Here is a 15,025-nt window from a genome sequence, read left to right as displayed (position 1 = left end):
GTGTTTGTAAGAGCTGATCACATGTATTGATTATGAACAGCTCAGATATCTGATGATGTGGACACAGTGTGCTTCAGGTAATGTCCGTTGAGGAGCCGCTGTGCATTTTGAGCTGATCTGACTGAGATTCAGACTGGTGTTCAGTTCAGACTGATGTGTCGTGTCCAGTATAGTGACGTCTGTCACTGAGAGTCATGCTGGATCAATAATGTCCAGAAATCACCTGCTGATCGCTCCATTACTCCTGATCCCCCAGTCTGATCCACTCTGCAACAAAGTCAAGAAAGCTAAATATGTGTGTATTTGTCAGGTAAACATGTATCATCACCATCACATGATAAACACCAGTTCAGACATGTTGAACGTTCAACTATAACCCCGAGAGCGAGCGCTGGTGTCCACTGAGAGGCTCAGTACAGTAGTGACGCTGCTTCATGAACCCTTTACCAAACCTTTGTTCTGAATCAGTGGTTCGGAGTTAGCGAGGTCACATGACTTCAGTGACCGAGGCTTTGTTACATCATCAAACTCAGTGTTTGTCCACCGGGGGGCGATCTGTGTAACACCATCAAACACACATCAGTGGCGCGCGCTCACTCAGATCGCCCCCAGTGGAGAATTGCTGAACAGCTTCCACAGTGTTTACCTTTTACCTGGAATCAGATTGACGAGTTTGTAGATGCTTTAATGGGACGTCTGTAAAATGACAATAATAATAATAATATTTGAATATAATGACATGGAATTGTCTAGGTTGATCTGTTTATCAGAGCTCAACATGGATACAACAATATATGAGCAGCTGTGTTTTAAAAAAAAGTGGAGTAGTAGATCAGCCAGGTACTTCTCACACACTGTTTTTACAACACTATACAGTATATTATGGAAGGATGTGATTTGAGACGCAGTCTGAGTCGAGCTCAGCACTGTTGTGCTAGGAATGAACTGATCCCAAAAAAGTGTTGCGATACAGTTCAATACTTTGATGCTTTTGATAGTGGAATCTGATATGAAGCACAGCGTACTGCACTGCCAGTGGAAATGAGCTATTACAGAAGAACAGCTGACTCGATGATGATGATGAAGAGCTCAGAGACTCACACTGCACCGGCCTCTCCTGCAAACACAATCCCCAAAGATAACACCTTTCCCTTATGAACGCAAACCATAACAGACACGCAGATATTCACGACAACAAAAGCTTTGCAGAGCGTCCGCTGGGTGCGAGGACACGCGGGACCTTTATACTCTGCAGCAGAAAAACCAGCATCAACTGAAGAGAAATCTGAGAATACACGACACTACTGTGAAACCAGACCCTTATACTAATCACACAGAGACATTCAGCCCTTCATAGGGCACTCATGGACACCCTCAACGCACATATGTATTCCCTCAATTACCCATCATCATTCTACCATCACTATTCCGCCTGCCGGATGTGTTGAACATATCTGAAATATCATGAAGGCTTTCCTTCATCTTAGTACAGCAACACAATATACTACACAACACAGAAGCGTCTGCAGGTGTGTTGTCTGCAGGACTGGAGACCTTTTACTTATCTTAAAGGATACACTCTAAATGTGTGTGTGTGTGTGTGTGTGTGTGTGTGTGTGTGTGTGTGTGTGTGTGTGTGTGTGTGTGTGTGTGTGTGTGTGTGTGTGTGTGTGTAGTCTCAGATGGACGGACCCACACAGAGCTTCCTGTCGTGTGCCGGCGTTCCTCCAGAACCCACAGCAGAACACATGCAGAATCTGAAGGAGCTGATCAGTGCTGCTCTGGACATCTACTCATTCATGGTGCGCTGCACACACACTGATTCTGCACTCACTGATCTCACACACACACACACACTGATTCCACACACACTGATTCCTCTGGTTCTGTCGGTCCCGCAGAGATCCAGTGTGTCCGGTGTGCCAGTGCTGGATGTCTCTGGAGGCTTCAGTGTGGAGGAGGATCTGGGCATCAGGGCGTGGCTGGACATCAAGCTGACGCCTCTGCTGTCCTCCATCTCCAGAAACCTCCTCACGTGCCTCAGCAACAGAAACTTCAGCTGCAGCACCTACCAGACTGTGTATGCCGACACACACACGTGCAAGAGATCCGGAGAGCTCCACGGCTGTGTTTGATTGTGTGTCTGATCGTGTGTGCAGAGTTCAGGAGTTAAGTCAGCATTTCTCCAGTCTGGATCCGGTGAGGCAGAAGTGGATCTATTCTTTCTTCATGTACCCGTTCCTCTCCAGGAACACGTCCTCAGGTGACAGCTCAGGCAGATCGTGCTGTGAGTTCTCCAAATGTCCGCGACAGCTTTGTGATGTGTGATTGTGTGTTGTTTGTAGGTTGTGTTGATCCAGAAGCCAGCACTGAAGACTGGCTCATGAAGAACTTTGGCTCCTTCTCTGTGATGGCTCAAGTGAAAGACTTCTCATCCATCAACCTGCTCTTCAGCGGGGTATGAGGACGTGTTTTTAATCCAGTGTGGAGTTTGACAACACACATTAAGGCCAGGCTCATGGGAAACACATGCTTCAGCCTGCACTTCTGCAAAACATAGACATGTTGCTCTGGGTATAATTTGTAGCGCATTGACAAATCCACTAGAGGGCGCTGTCTGCATTACTGCAAATCTGAAGGACTTTACATGGTGTATGTTTTGTTGCACATCCTTCTTTTACATTTACATTTAAAGAAGGCGATGCTTTTTGTACGGATCACCTAGTGAACCACTGACCAAACCTTTCCATAAACCCAAACAAGAGTGTTTTCAATTGCACATGTAAGAGAAACATGCACTGAGTCGTGAGTGCTATGCTACACGGGAGCATTCATTTTATCTGGAACCTGCAGTCAAAAGTACATTTTTGAACTTTCACAGAAAAATGTGTAATTAGTCTGTGTTGCACAACTGTAGAGCTGCGTCTGTGTAGATCAGTGGTGCTCAACCATGCTCCTGGAGATCGACCTTCCTGCAAAGTTCAGCTCCAACCCTGATCAAACACACCTGAACCAATTAGGACCTGAACAGCACTTGATAATTACAGGCAGGTGTGTTTGATATGGGTTGCAACTGAAATCTGCAGGAAGGTCGATCTCCAGGAACAGGGTTGGTCACCCCTGGTGTAGATTATAAATGCAAGGTCAGGGTCGGAAAGTAACTCTACCGCTGCAGTCCAAATACTAAACTCTGCACTAGTACCACATTTCTATCATTTATTGTAGTGCAGGATAATAATAATAATAATTCCTTACATTTATATAGCACTTTTCTGGGCGCTCAAAGCGCTTTACACATTGGGGGAATCTCCTCATCCACCACCAGTATGCAGCATCCACCGCACACCACACAGCAGCTGATTGGTGGAGAGGAGACAGAGTGATGAAGCCAAGTCTGATATGGGGAGGGTGAGGAGGCCATGACGGACAGAGGCCAGTGGGCAGACTTGGCCAGGATGCCGGGGTTAAACCCCTACTCTTTTCGAGTCAGGACCTCGGTTTAACTTCTTATCCAAAAGACGGCGCTCACTGAGCAGTATAAAGTCCCCGTCACTATACTGGGGCATTAGGACCCACACCAACCTTAGGTTGGGCGCCCCCTGCTGGCCTCACTAACACTGCTTCCGACAGCAACATAGCTTCCCCATGTGGTCTCCCATCCAGCTACTGACCGGGTGCAGCCCTGCTTAGCTTCAGTGGGCGATCATGTGAGAGTTGCAGAGAGCAAGCTGCCGGCTATGATGGACGTACAGCTTCAGTATAACCCAGACAGTTGTGTAGTTCTCCAGTACTAAAAGCCCAAACTCTGGCTCAAGTAAGAACTGTATTTTCCAGATATTAAGACTTAAAGATTTAGAGTCCAGGTCTGGCCTTGTATTGTTTTGCGACACTGCTTTACCTACATTCCTTCCTCACGGAAGTGTACTGATGTCTGGAGATGTTCTGAAGTTCTTCTGTGTTTCGGCAGCTGGAAGTTTTGCACCTGTTGAGTCCAGAACAGAAGGCAGAGCTTCTCCTTTATCCAGAGGTGATGGGTTTGACCAACAGTTCCCTCGGCCTGGTGTTTCAGAGCTTGATGTCTTCTGTGATGCCCTCCGGGAATCCATGGCCTTCAAATAACGGCACAACACTTTACATGAGCCCCTCCTCAGCACAAGACCCCCTCGGACAGGCAAGTAGAAGTCAAACATGAGCATCAGATGTGAGCAACTCTCACAGCGAACATTTTAGATTATAAAAGCATTCCCATATCATTCTCATCAAGCTATGAAGATGCAATTGTTAAAATCTTCTTCAATGTTCAAAATGTCCAGTTTTTATATGTTCATGTTTGGGTAAAAGAACATTATTTTGAACTTTTCTTCAGTCTCATGTTGTTTTAATGTTCCCAGAATATTATTTCAGTTTTCAGTTGTTTCAGTACATTATTTGAATACATAATTACATTATTACATTATTCTTTAAGGTAACATTCATAAGGAATATTACTGAATGTTCTGAGAATGTTCCTTGTTAGCTGGGCTGGTTCTTGAGATAAACTTCCTGCAAAGTTTGACTCCAATGCTAAATATACAAACCTACACCAACCTTTTATTAAGTAGGATATGATCCTGGATTAACGTCTCTACTGATCCTGGAACAACATTCTAGAACTAAGCTAGAATTAAGGGATGCGTTTAGTGTTTAAGTTCAGTTTAGGCTTACAGTTTTTGCACTTCTACTTGATTGTTGTTCAACTATTATTGCCCTCTGATTGTGGGAATAATCTACAGTTATGGTTGGGTTTAGAGGTAGGGAACAGGTATGGATTTCTAACAGAAATTGAGTTTCAGGATCAACATAGATGTTAATCCAGGATCGCATCATAGTTGGCAAAATCTTGACATGCAACAAATCTGCATCTAAACCAAAGTCTTCAGGATTACTGTATAGCTGAAGGCTGGTGAGGCAGGTTCAGGTTTAAGCTAAAGCCTGCAGTAAAAGTGCCCTGGTGCACCTTGCTGATCCTTCTGTTTAATCCGGTCTTGACGTGTGTCTCCAGGCAGTGAACGACTTCATGACAGCATTTAGACCTGTTGGGAGTTTCGTTAAGCAGTTTGTGTCCTTGACACGGCAGGTAAGCAAACACATGCCATCAGCAGGGCTTTACAGACCTGAACTCCATCTCTTTAACTCTGCCGTCTTCTCTCCTCCTAAAGCCAAACTTGAGCAGTATGCGGAGCGCCACGCTGGTGCAGGCCATAATGAACCTGACGCTAGCAGAGATGGCCGCCCCATTCAAGCAGAGCTACACCCAGCAGCAGCAGCAGGATCCAGTCGCTTTTGACCCCATGAACGTTCATGACTGGTACACACATGTGGTTTCTCCAATACTGCGGCGATTCCTTCCTCAAGAGCAGATAGAAATCTATCCTAACCTCACCACTGTCTTCCATAACCTGTTGTGAGTTTTTCATGCTAGTATTCCCACAGTTGTCCACTGGCGGAGGAACTCAACCACACTGATTCACTTTAAACCTCTTCGTTTTGTTCGGCAGCTACATTGAGACAGGGACGGGGTCTGGAGCCCAGAATGAAACTCAAGACATTTGCAGTGTATTTATTGACAACAGAACATGTGGGGTAAGACACCGTATCCGTGATTCCCATCATCTTCTCCATCTGAATGACATCATGTCCTCATATCATACGTGTTTACACATCTGTCTAGCTGACGGACCTGGTGGAGCATGTGGCCACAGTCCTGCACTGTGCATCGGGCTCGAACCTCACGCTGAACGAGGAGACACTCTCCAACGTCCTCCTGCATCTGTCCCAGAACCTGGATGCTCTTCTACAGCAGCTCTCCACCACTGTGAGCACACACACAGTTCACACTGCTTGCCCTAGTCTGTTTCTCAATATGCGCATCAAACGACAAACTTCCGTTCTAATACTACAAGAACAGAGGACGTGTGACAGAACCTGGACGTGTTCACTTGATTGAGGATGCATCAAATGCAGATTCTGACCCAGACATCACTGGGGCTAAATAGAGGATAGAATAATGCTCTTCATGTAGCTATAATTACTGACGTTTAGAGATTTGAAGAAGAAACTCTTTTCCTTTTTTGTGTAGTTTTATATATTGAAATAGGTAATAAATAAATAAATAAGTATAGAAATGTTGTAATTTAGAAAAAAAATCTGTTAAAGCATATGATGGACATGTGACCATCAAGATGACTGCAGCATCTCATTTCTTAGCGCATGCGTTCTGTGTTCTGATGGTCTTCAGAGTTTGTTATTCTGAAGTAAACTTGGAGAAGAGTATATTAAACATTTTCTCTTCTTCATTTTCTCTTCTGCCACTCTTTCAGAACTTCAGTTCCCAGAGTTCCCCCTTCAGTGACATCGTGGGCCAGATCTCCGCGGACGCCTTCCCCATCAGCAACCTGCAGGACGAGGCGTTTGTGGAGTTATGGTTCCAAGTCAAGCTGAAGCCTCTGCTCAACATGCTGACTCCAGAATATCTCGCATGCCTCAGTTATAAAGAGTTCAGCTGTCAAACCTTCCAGATTCTGTATGTCCACCGCAGACATTCTCATCTACTGTACACTTTAATCCGTCCTGACTTTCGGCGTGTACTTTCAGTGTTTCAGGTCTCAGTCACGACAGACTTCTGATGTCAGATGAAGGTGCGCAGAATGTTTATCAGTATTTCATCTCATCCTTCCTGAGCCACCAGAATGCTTCAGGTACATCTGTCTTTCTCAACATCTGCCTGACCATCCATCCACCTATCCATTCATCATTAAAATACAATATTGATCTGTTTCCAGGTGGCTGTCCCGCTGAGAACAGCAGTGTCTGGATCATTCTGAATCTTGGGGATTTTTCACATTTTGCCACACTGAGTGAAATGTACCAGCTGAACCAAGCCTTCAACGCTGTGGGTTTCCTACATTCCCACTGTTCTAAAACAAACACTGAGCTCTGTTCTTGGCATTGTCGTATGATTCTTGCATTGTATTTCTCTTTGTAAGTGAAATGTGTTGGTTGTGTATTTCAGATAGATGCGCTGCCGGTTCTCTCCCCTAACCAGACAGCTGAACTGATAGTTGAGACTTTTGCAGGTCTCCCAGAGAAAAGTGTCGTCATTACCACGGTTTTTGATTACCTGCTAATCTCTCCTGAGGACCGTGGTCTGCTTGAGATCCTTCAGTATCTCATTGTGCTCGCTGATGAGGTAACAGCATTTCTGCGAAACACTGCCTGTGCGGCAGGTATACAGCTAACTGTTTGCTGAATTCTGTTTTGATTTCAGATGGGTTTGGAGTGTGCATCATACCAGCAGATGTAAGTGCTCTTCAACACTGTTTCTGAGCTCCTTCAGTCAGGAGTTCACCCATATTTATCTTAATTTCTCTGTCAATCTCAGCATTCAGAGGCTGCAGGAATCTGTGTTTCCTACAAACATGATGCAAACCATCAAAGATGACATGAATCAGCTGAAAACAATAGCACCTGAGGGTACACACACACACACACACACACACACATACACACAAAACCACAAATAAAGCAAACTACACCTTTGATCAAGCAATTTCTGAAATTTTTGAACAATTTTGTCTCTAAGATTGACAGACATTTAAAGCTATTTTAATGAGATTTTACTCTTCTGTTTTTAACAGAGTGTTTCCCCCCACATGTTATGGTAAGAAACAACAGTTTTAATCTCATGGGTGGAAAATTTCACAAACAAAAGGCACAAGTAATTAATAAACTCTTAATAATCTATGTTCATGTCTTCTTCAGTGTATTTCAACTCCAATCAATGGTAAGTCTGATTGATTATCCAACATCATACAGAAGTGTGCATTTAAACATGTCCTGACTCATTGAGCCCTGATTTTACTTTCTCAGAAACTTCAATTTGTGACGGAATCAGCAGGTAGTGTTTATTTTTGGCTTTTCAATGACTGTAAAAAATGTTTGCCACGTAAATCAGTCATCCTGAGAGAAGTTCATCTGCCCCACAGTAATGAGACTCTCCTGTCTGCGGCTCTCGCCAGCGCCCCCTGTCAAGTCAACCTGCAGCAGTACGCTTGTTCTTCGGTAAGAAGATGGAAAATTCCCAGTCAGAAGCTGAGTTGACACTGATGACCTTCTGGGAATGCTCGTTGCTCCAGCAGTGTCTGCAGTCTCTGTGGTGTTCCCTCAGCGGTGACGTCCACTGATCAGGTGTCTTGTGTTTGCAGCTCACAGGCCTCACGGCTGAGGATCTGGCTGACCTCCTGACCTGTCAGCTGTCCGGCAACAGCAGTTACTCCACGGAGATCTGGAAGCTGCTCTTCACCAAAGCCGATCACCTTCTGGATAGAGCCCTCGCCATCTTCTCCAGCGCAGCAGCAAATACGGTAAATGAGCCCTGTACAGCTCTCCTCCAGTGTTTACTGGGACCCTGACTGGGAATGTGACAGTAACCCCTCCCCCTCATTACTCCATCAGTCTCAGCCAATCAGCAGCGACGCCCTGTCCAATGCGCTGGATGTAGTGTGGGAGCTGAGACTGCAGAGCGTCAGTGATGACCAATGGAGAAACGCTTCCGTCATCAGCACACTGTTCAGTCAAACCCTCAAGCCGCTTTTACCGTCTGCGTCTCCATCCCTACTGCAGTGCGCCAGCAGCAGAAACCTCACCTGCCAAACTTACCAGCTCATGTAAGAACAGCCTTTCCTCAGCGTTAGCTCAGGACTGTGAGTGTGTTGAACAGATGTTTTGATCAGTGCTATTTCACACCCTTCCTCAGACTCACAGACTTCCCGCTGGTCAGTGAGACGCAAGGAACAAACATGGTGGAGTTCTTCATCTTGCCCTTCCTCAGGAGCAACACGACAGGTGAGGCAGAAGATTGAGGAAGTTTCAGACAGGAGACCACTCACGTACATGAAGGAGACTTTACTGTGTGTGTGTGTGTGTGTGTGTGTGTGTGCAGACGCAGGCTGTGTGTCCTCGGCTAACAGCAGCTCAGAGTGGCTACAGAGGAACTTTGGCTCGTTCTCTAAGTTTGTCAGTCTCTCAGTTCTGCTCTCCATCAACGGAAAGTTCAGTCCGGTGGGTCTCCACATGTGATCTTCAGTCTCCATCTCCAGCATCAGTTCTCTTTGATTGTGATGTTCTTGTTCTGCTGTGTGTCTTCAGCTGGAGAGTCTGGTAGATCTGTCTCCAGGTCAGATGGCTGATCTGATGGCTGAAGGTCTGCCTGGTCTTCCACAGAGTGTGGTCATCACTACGCTATTTGATTATCTGCTGGTGTCTCCTGAGGAACGAGGACTTCCCGCTGTTCTTCAAGACCTGCTCTTGATCTCAGGGAAGGTAAAGTCACTGTTAGGAGCTGTGGGTGAACACCTAGAAAGGGGTTTTTGCGAACAGTGAGCATCAGAATAGCTGACAGCACGGCTGCTCAGTATGGTCTGGAGTCTGCGAGTTTCACCTGTACATGAGTTTGTCTGGAAAGAGACTGTAGAGTAAATGTGCAGTGGACAGACAGGAGAGTTGTTGAAGGAGATTTGCAGTGATGGCGCTGATGTGTGTTTGTGTTTTCACAGGTGTCTGTCCCGTGCAGCTCCTACACACTGATGTAAGTGTACTCGAGTCTCTGTTGACACGTCACTGAGTCTCTGCTGTCTCTTGTGCTGAAATCTCCTCTAATTCTGTCTGTGTTTCTCAGATTTGAGAGGCTGTTTCAGGCTTTACCTTCCCTGTCTACAAACATGGAGACTCTGGTTTACCACACAACTGAAGAACTCAAGCAGACTGGAGCCAGAGGTGAATCTCAGGCTTTGTGCCTTCAGGATCAACACTATTGACATTATTTCTGCTAAATCTACTGATTTACTGTGTGTCTTATTCTTAGGCTGCCCGCTTCCTCCACTGCCAACAGTAAGAGTTTTTCCTTTTTAACTCAGTCTTTCTCTATCTTATGAGGCTTCTCACCATGACTCACGTTCCTCTCGTTTCTCTCAAATACAATCAAACATTGCTTTTGGAGGTTGTTGTTTAATTAGTCCTGTCTTTTCCATGTGTTTTTAGTGTCTGTTCACTCCTCTGAATGGTAAGTGCAGTCATGCAATAAGCTTGTTTCTGACCTTGATCTAGTCAGTGTGTGAATGAATGTTGGGAAAAGCTGAAGCCGCCTCTGCACACTAGCCAGTCTCCATAGGCAATGAGGCCACTGTTACTCATGTGCACCCTACTGAGTGTGCTACGCTGACCTCCCTTATCTGTAAAGATCCATAGGCCACGTTAGAGCCCCATTCAGACAAATTACTTTAAATAGTTAAAATGATGACAGCCACAGCCAGATCACCCTGCAGCCCAAGACCGGTTACTCACTGAAGCTAAGCAGGGCTGAGCCTGGTCAGTACCTGGATGGGAGACCAAACAGGAAAGCTAGGTTGCTGTTGGAAGTGGTGTTAGAGAGGCCAGCAGGGGGCGCTCAACCTGTGGTCTGTGTGAGTCCTAATGCTCCAGTAAAAGTGAAGGGGACACTACACTGTCAGTGGGCGCCGTCTTTCGAATGAGACGTAAAACCGAGGTCCTGACTCTGTGGTCATTAAAAATCCCATGGCACTTCTCGTAAAGACTAGGGTGTAACCCCGGTGTCCTCGCCAAAGTCCCTCAATAGGCCCTTACCCATTATGGCCTCTTAATCATCCCCATCCACTGAATTGGCTCTATCACTGTCTCTTCACTCCACCAATAGCTGGTGTGTGGTGAGCGCACTGGCGCCATTGTCCTGTGGCTGCCGTCGCATCATCCAAGTGAATGCTGCACACTGGTGGTGGTGTAAAGATACTCCCCTCATGATTGTGAAGTGCTTTGGGTGTATGGCCATACACAATAAATGCGCTATATAAATACACATTACATTACATGATGAAGCTGTCAGCAACCTTGAGTGCTCGCCTCATTATGATGCTGACTGTTACTGAAGAAACTGAATCAAGTGAAAAGCTTTCAATAGTCTTCACATGATATTGAGTCAACTATAGACATTGATCCATTTCTAATAGGTCAAGCCCAATATTCAAGCAAACTACTGGACTTGACCCGACTAGTGAATTGCTCAGCACTGAATGTTGTTCATGGGCACTGACAGCCCAAACAGTGCTGAAGGAGACTGAAGAGTCAGCATCTCTCCCCGATCACTGCCCAGGGCTGTATCTGAACTGTTTTGCCTCAACCTTAACCCTGCAAACACCGAACCCTTTGTCACCTGTTGAATTGTTCCCATGTAAATCTGGAGATTGCTGGAGTGAGGGATGTAAGAGTGATGCCCTGTAGTCAACAAGAAACTGAACCTGTCAGCAAGTGAATCAGCTTTAACGCTCAAGTGTTTCCTTCAGTCGTGTTTACTCTGTGGTTTACGGCTGTTGTGTTGAATCTGAAATGCAAATCCCAAACACTGATCAATGTTCTCTATGATTTCACCAGTTACCAGCGTTTGTTCAGGAGTCGTCAGGTATGAGCAAATACTCTCTTCTGCACTTTGACACAGTGGCAGCATCTATGAGACGCTAAACTCTGATGTTTCCCACAGTAATGAGACTCTCCTGTCTGCGGCTCTCACCAGCGCCCCCTGTCAAGTCAACCTGCAGCAGTACGCTTGTTCTTCGGTAAGAAGATGGAAAATTCCCAATCAGAAGCTGAGTTGACACTGATGACCTTCTGGGAATGCTCATTGCTCCAGCAGTGTCTGCAGTCTCTGTGGTGTTCCCTCAGCGGTGACGTCCACTGATCAGGTGTCTTGTGTTTGCAGCTCACAGGTCTCACGGCTGAGGATCTGGCTGACCTCCTGACCTGTCAGCTGTCCGGCAACAGCAGTTACTCCACGGAGATCTGGAAGCTGCTCTTCACCAAAGCCGATCACCTTCTGGATAGAGCCCTCGCCATCTTCTCCAGCGCAGCAGCAAATACGGTAAATGAGCCCTGTACAGCTCTCCTCCAGTGTTTACTGGGACCCTGACTGGGAATGTGACAGTAACCCCTCCCCCTCATTACTCCATCAGTCTCAGCCAATCAGCAGCGACGCCCTGTCCAATGCGCTGGATGTAGTGTGGGAGCTGAGACTGCAGAGCGTCAGTGATGACCAATGGAGAAACGCTTCCGTCATCAGCACACTGTTCAGTCAAACCCTCAAGCCGCTTTTACCGTCTGCGTCTCCATCCCTACTGCAGTGCGCCAGCAGCAGAAACCTCACCTGCCAAACTTACCAGCTCATGTAAGAACAGCCTTTCCTCAGCGTTAGCTCAGGACTGTGAGTGTGTTGAACAGATGTTTTGATCAGTGCTATTTCACACCCTTCCTCAGACTCACAGACTTCCCGCTGGTCAGTGAGACGCAAGGAACAAACATGGTGGAGTTCTTCATCTTGCCCTTCCTCAGGAGCAACACGACAGGTGAGGCAGAAGATTGAGGAAGTTTCAGGCAGGAGACCACTCATGTACATGAAGGAGACTTTACTGTGTGTGTGTGTGTGTGTGTGTGTGTGTGTGTGTGTGTGTGTGTGTGTGTGTGTGTGTGTGTGTGTGTGCAGACGCAGGCTGTGTGTCCTCGGCTAACAGCAGCTCAGAGTGGCTACAGAGGAACTTTGGCTCGTTCTCTAAGTTTGTCAGTCTCTCAGTTCTGCTCTCCATCAACGGAAAGTTCAGTCCGGTGGGTCTCCACATGTGATCTTCAGTCTCCATCTCCAGCATCAGTTCTCTTTGATTGTGATGTTCTTGTTCTGCTGTGTGTCTTCAGCTGGAGAGTCTGGTAGATCTGTCTCCAGGTCAGATGGCTGATCTGATGGCTGAAGGTCTGCCTGGTCTTCCACAGAGTGTGGTCATCACTACGCTATTTGATTATCTGCTGGTGTCTCCTGAGGAACGAGGACTTCCCGCTGTTCTTCAAGACCTGCTCTTGATCTCAGGGAAGGTAAAGCTTACTCTGGCGTTTCCTTCTGCTGAACTCCAAACCCAAACACACGCCACTGTTAGGAGCTGTGGGTGAACACCTAGAAAGGGGTTTTTGCGAACAGTGAGCATCAGAATAGCTGACAGCACGGCTGCTCAGTATGGTCTGGAGTCTGCGAGTTTCACCTGTACATGAGTTTGTCTGGAAAGAGACTGTAGAGTAAATGTGCAGTGGACAGACAGGAGAGTTGTTGAAGGAGATTTGCAGTGATGGCGCTGATGTGTGTTTGTGTTTTCACAGGTGTCTGTCCCGTGCAGCTCCTACACACTGATGTAAGTGTACTCGAGTCTCTGTTGACACGTCACTGAGTCTCTGCTGTCTCTTGTGCTGAAATCTCCTCTAATTCTGTCTGTGTTTGTCAGATTTGAGAGGCTGTTTCAGGCTTTACCTTCCCTGTCTACAAACATGGCGACTCTGGTTTACCACACAACTGAAGAACTCAAGCAGACTGGAGCCAGAGGTGAATCTCAGGCTTTGTGCCTTCAGGATCAACACTATTGACATTATTTCTGCTAAATCTACTGATTTACTGTGTGTCTTATTCTTAGGCTGCCCGCTTCCTCCACTGCCAACAGTAAGAGTTTTTCCTTTTTAACTCAGTCTTTCTCTATCTTATGAGGCTTCTCACCATGACTCACGTTCCTCTCGTTTCTCTCAAATACAATCAAACATTGCTTTTGGAGGTTGTTGTTTAATTAGTCCTGTCTTTTCCATGTGTTTTTAGTGTCTGTTCACTCCTCTGAATGGTAAGTGCAGTCATGCAATAAGCTTGTTTCTGACCTTGATCTAGTCAGTGTGTGAATGAATGTTGGGAAAAGCTGAAGCCGCCTCTGCACACTAGCCAGTCTCCATAGGCAATGAGGCCACTGTTACTCATGTCCACCCTACTGAGTGTGCTACGCTGACCTCCCTTATCTGTAAAGATCCATAGGCCACGTTAGAGCCCCATCCAGACAAAAACTTTAAATAGTTAAAATGATGACAGCCACAACCAGATCACCCTGCAGCCCAAGACCGGTTACTCACTGAAGCTAAGCAGGGCTGAGCCTGGTCAGTACCTGGATGGGAGACCAAACAGGAAAGCTAGGTTGCTGTTGGAAGTGGTGTTAGAGAGGCCAGCAGGGGGCGCTCAACCTGTGGTCTGTGTGAGTCCTAATGCCCCAGTAAAAGTGAAGGGGACACTACACTGTCAGTGGGCGCCATCTTTCGAATGAGACGTTAAACCGAGGTCCTGACTCTGTGGTCATTAAAAATCCCATGGCACTTCTCGTAAAGACTAGGGTGTAACCCCGGTGTCCTCGCCAAAGTCCCTCAATAGGCCCTTACCCATTATGGCCTCTTAATCATCCCCATCCACTGAATTGGCTCTATCACTGTCTCTTCACTCCACCAATAGCTGGCGTGTGGTGAAGCACTGGCGCCATTGTCCTGTGGCTGCCGTCGCATCATCCAAGTGAATGCTGCACACTGGTGGTGGTGTAAAGATACTCCCCTCATGATTGTGAAGTGCTTTGGGTGTATGGCCATACACAATAAATGCGCTATATAAATACACATTACATTACATGATGAAGCTGTCAGCAACCTTGAGTGCTTGCCTCATTATGATGCTGACTGTTACTGAAGAAACTGAATCAAGTGAAAAGCTTTCAATAGTCTTCACATGATATTGAGTCAACTATAGACATTGATCCATTTCTAATAGGTCAAGCCCAATATTCAAGCAAACTACTGGACTTGACCCGACTAGTGAATTGCTCAGCACTGAATGTTGTTCATGGGCACTGACAGCCCAAACAGTGCTGAAGGAGACTGAAGAGTCGGCATTCCTCTCTGATCACTGCTCAGTGCTTAATGGAGCAGTTTTACCCAACACAATCTCACAGCAATTCATAACTTTTTGATTTAGTGGCTAATTCGTATGAATTCATACAATCTAATTCGTACAATTTAGTACGATTTGCTCTTCCTCCAATGACAATTGGGTTTAGGGGTGGGATTAGATGCCACGCCTCCTTTTTAA

General features: G+C 46.3%; 1 protein-coding gene across 2 annotated transcripts in view; it reads left to right on the top strand.

Moving 5' to 3' along the window:
- Positions 1-15,025, top strand: part of mslnb (mesothelin b) — a 56,745-nt gene that overhangs the window by 7,121 nt on the left and 34,599 nt on the right. The window contains exons 5-43 of one of the 2 annotated variants that reach the window (XM_073908424.1): positions 1,683-1,802; positions 1,902-2,080; positions 2,160-2,263; positions 2,346-2,458; positions 3,968-4,175; positions 5,046-5,116; positions 5,199-5,443; positions 5,538-5,622; positions 5,711-5,854; positions 6,360-6,562; positions 6,634-6,737; positions 6,822-6,931; positions 7,052-7,228; positions 7,307-7,338; positions 7,421-7,512; positions 7,677-7,699; positions 7,801-7,822; positions 7,909-7,936; positions 8,025-8,100; positions 8,244-8,402; positions 8,494-8,705; positions 8,795-8,883; positions 8,981-9,099; positions 9,187-9,360; positions 9,594-9,625; positions 9,716-9,813; positions 9,902-9,927; positions 10,078-10,099; positions 11,482-11,509; positions 11,588-11,663; positions 11,807-11,965; positions 12,057-12,268; positions 12,358-12,446; positions 12,584-12,702; positions 12,790-12,963; positions 13,243-13,274; positions 13,365-13,462; positions 13,551-13,576; positions 13,727-13,748. In XM_073908424.1, the coding sequence (XP_073764525.1) occupies positions 1,683-1,802; positions 1,902-2,080; positions 2,160-2,263; positions 2,346-2,458; positions 3,968-4,175; positions 5,046-5,116; positions 5,199-5,443; positions 5,538-5,622; positions 5,711-5,854; positions 6,360-6,562; positions 6,634-6,737; positions 6,822-6,931; positions 7,052-7,228; positions 7,307-7,338; positions 7,421-7,512; positions 7,677-7,699; positions 7,801-7,822; positions 7,909-7,936; positions 8,025-8,100; positions 8,244-8,402; positions 8,494-8,705; positions 8,795-8,883; positions 8,981-9,099; positions 9,187-9,360; positions 9,594-9,625; positions 9,716-9,813; positions 9,902-9,927; positions 10,078-10,099; positions 11,482-11,509; positions 11,588-11,663; positions 11,807-11,965; positions 12,057-12,268; positions 12,358-12,446; positions 12,584-12,702; positions 12,790-12,963; positions 13,243-13,274; positions 13,365-13,462; positions 13,551-13,576; positions 13,727-13,748 (4,102 nt within the window). Of the gene's footprint in view, positions 1-1,676; positions 1,803-1,901; positions 2,081-2,159; positions 2,264-2,345; positions 2,459-3,967; positions 4,176-5,045; positions 5,117-5,198; positions 5,444-5,537; positions 5,623-5,710; positions 5,855-6,359; positions 6,563-6,633; positions 6,738-6,821; positions 6,932-7,051; positions 7,229-7,306; positions 7,339-7,420; positions 7,513-7,676; positions 7,700-7,800; positions 7,823-7,908; positions 7,937-8,024; positions 8,101-8,243; positions 8,403-8,493; positions 8,706-8,794; positions 8,884-8,980; positions 9,100-9,186; positions 9,361-9,593; positions 9,626-9,715; positions 9,814-9,901; positions 9,928-10,077; positions 10,100-11,481; positions 11,510-11,587; positions 11,664-11,806; positions 11,966-12,056; positions 12,269-12,357; positions 12,447-12,583; positions 12,703-12,789; positions 12,964-13,242; positions 13,275-13,364; positions 13,463-13,550; positions 13,577-13,726; positions 13,749-15,025 lie in introns of both variants that reach the window. The other variant, XM_073908416.1, reaches the window with a different exon arrangement.

Source organism: Danio rerio, chromosome 1 (assembly GCF_049306965.1).
Source record: "Danio rerio strain Tuebingen ecotype United States chromosome 1, GRCz12tu, whole genome shotgun sequence".
Lineage (NCBI taxonomy): Eukaryota > Metazoa > Chordata > Actinopteri > Cypriniformes > Danionidae > Danio > Danio rerio.
The sequence above is the reverse complement of the archived record's forward strand: the minus strand, read 5'-3'. Positions and strand labels throughout refer to the sequence as shown.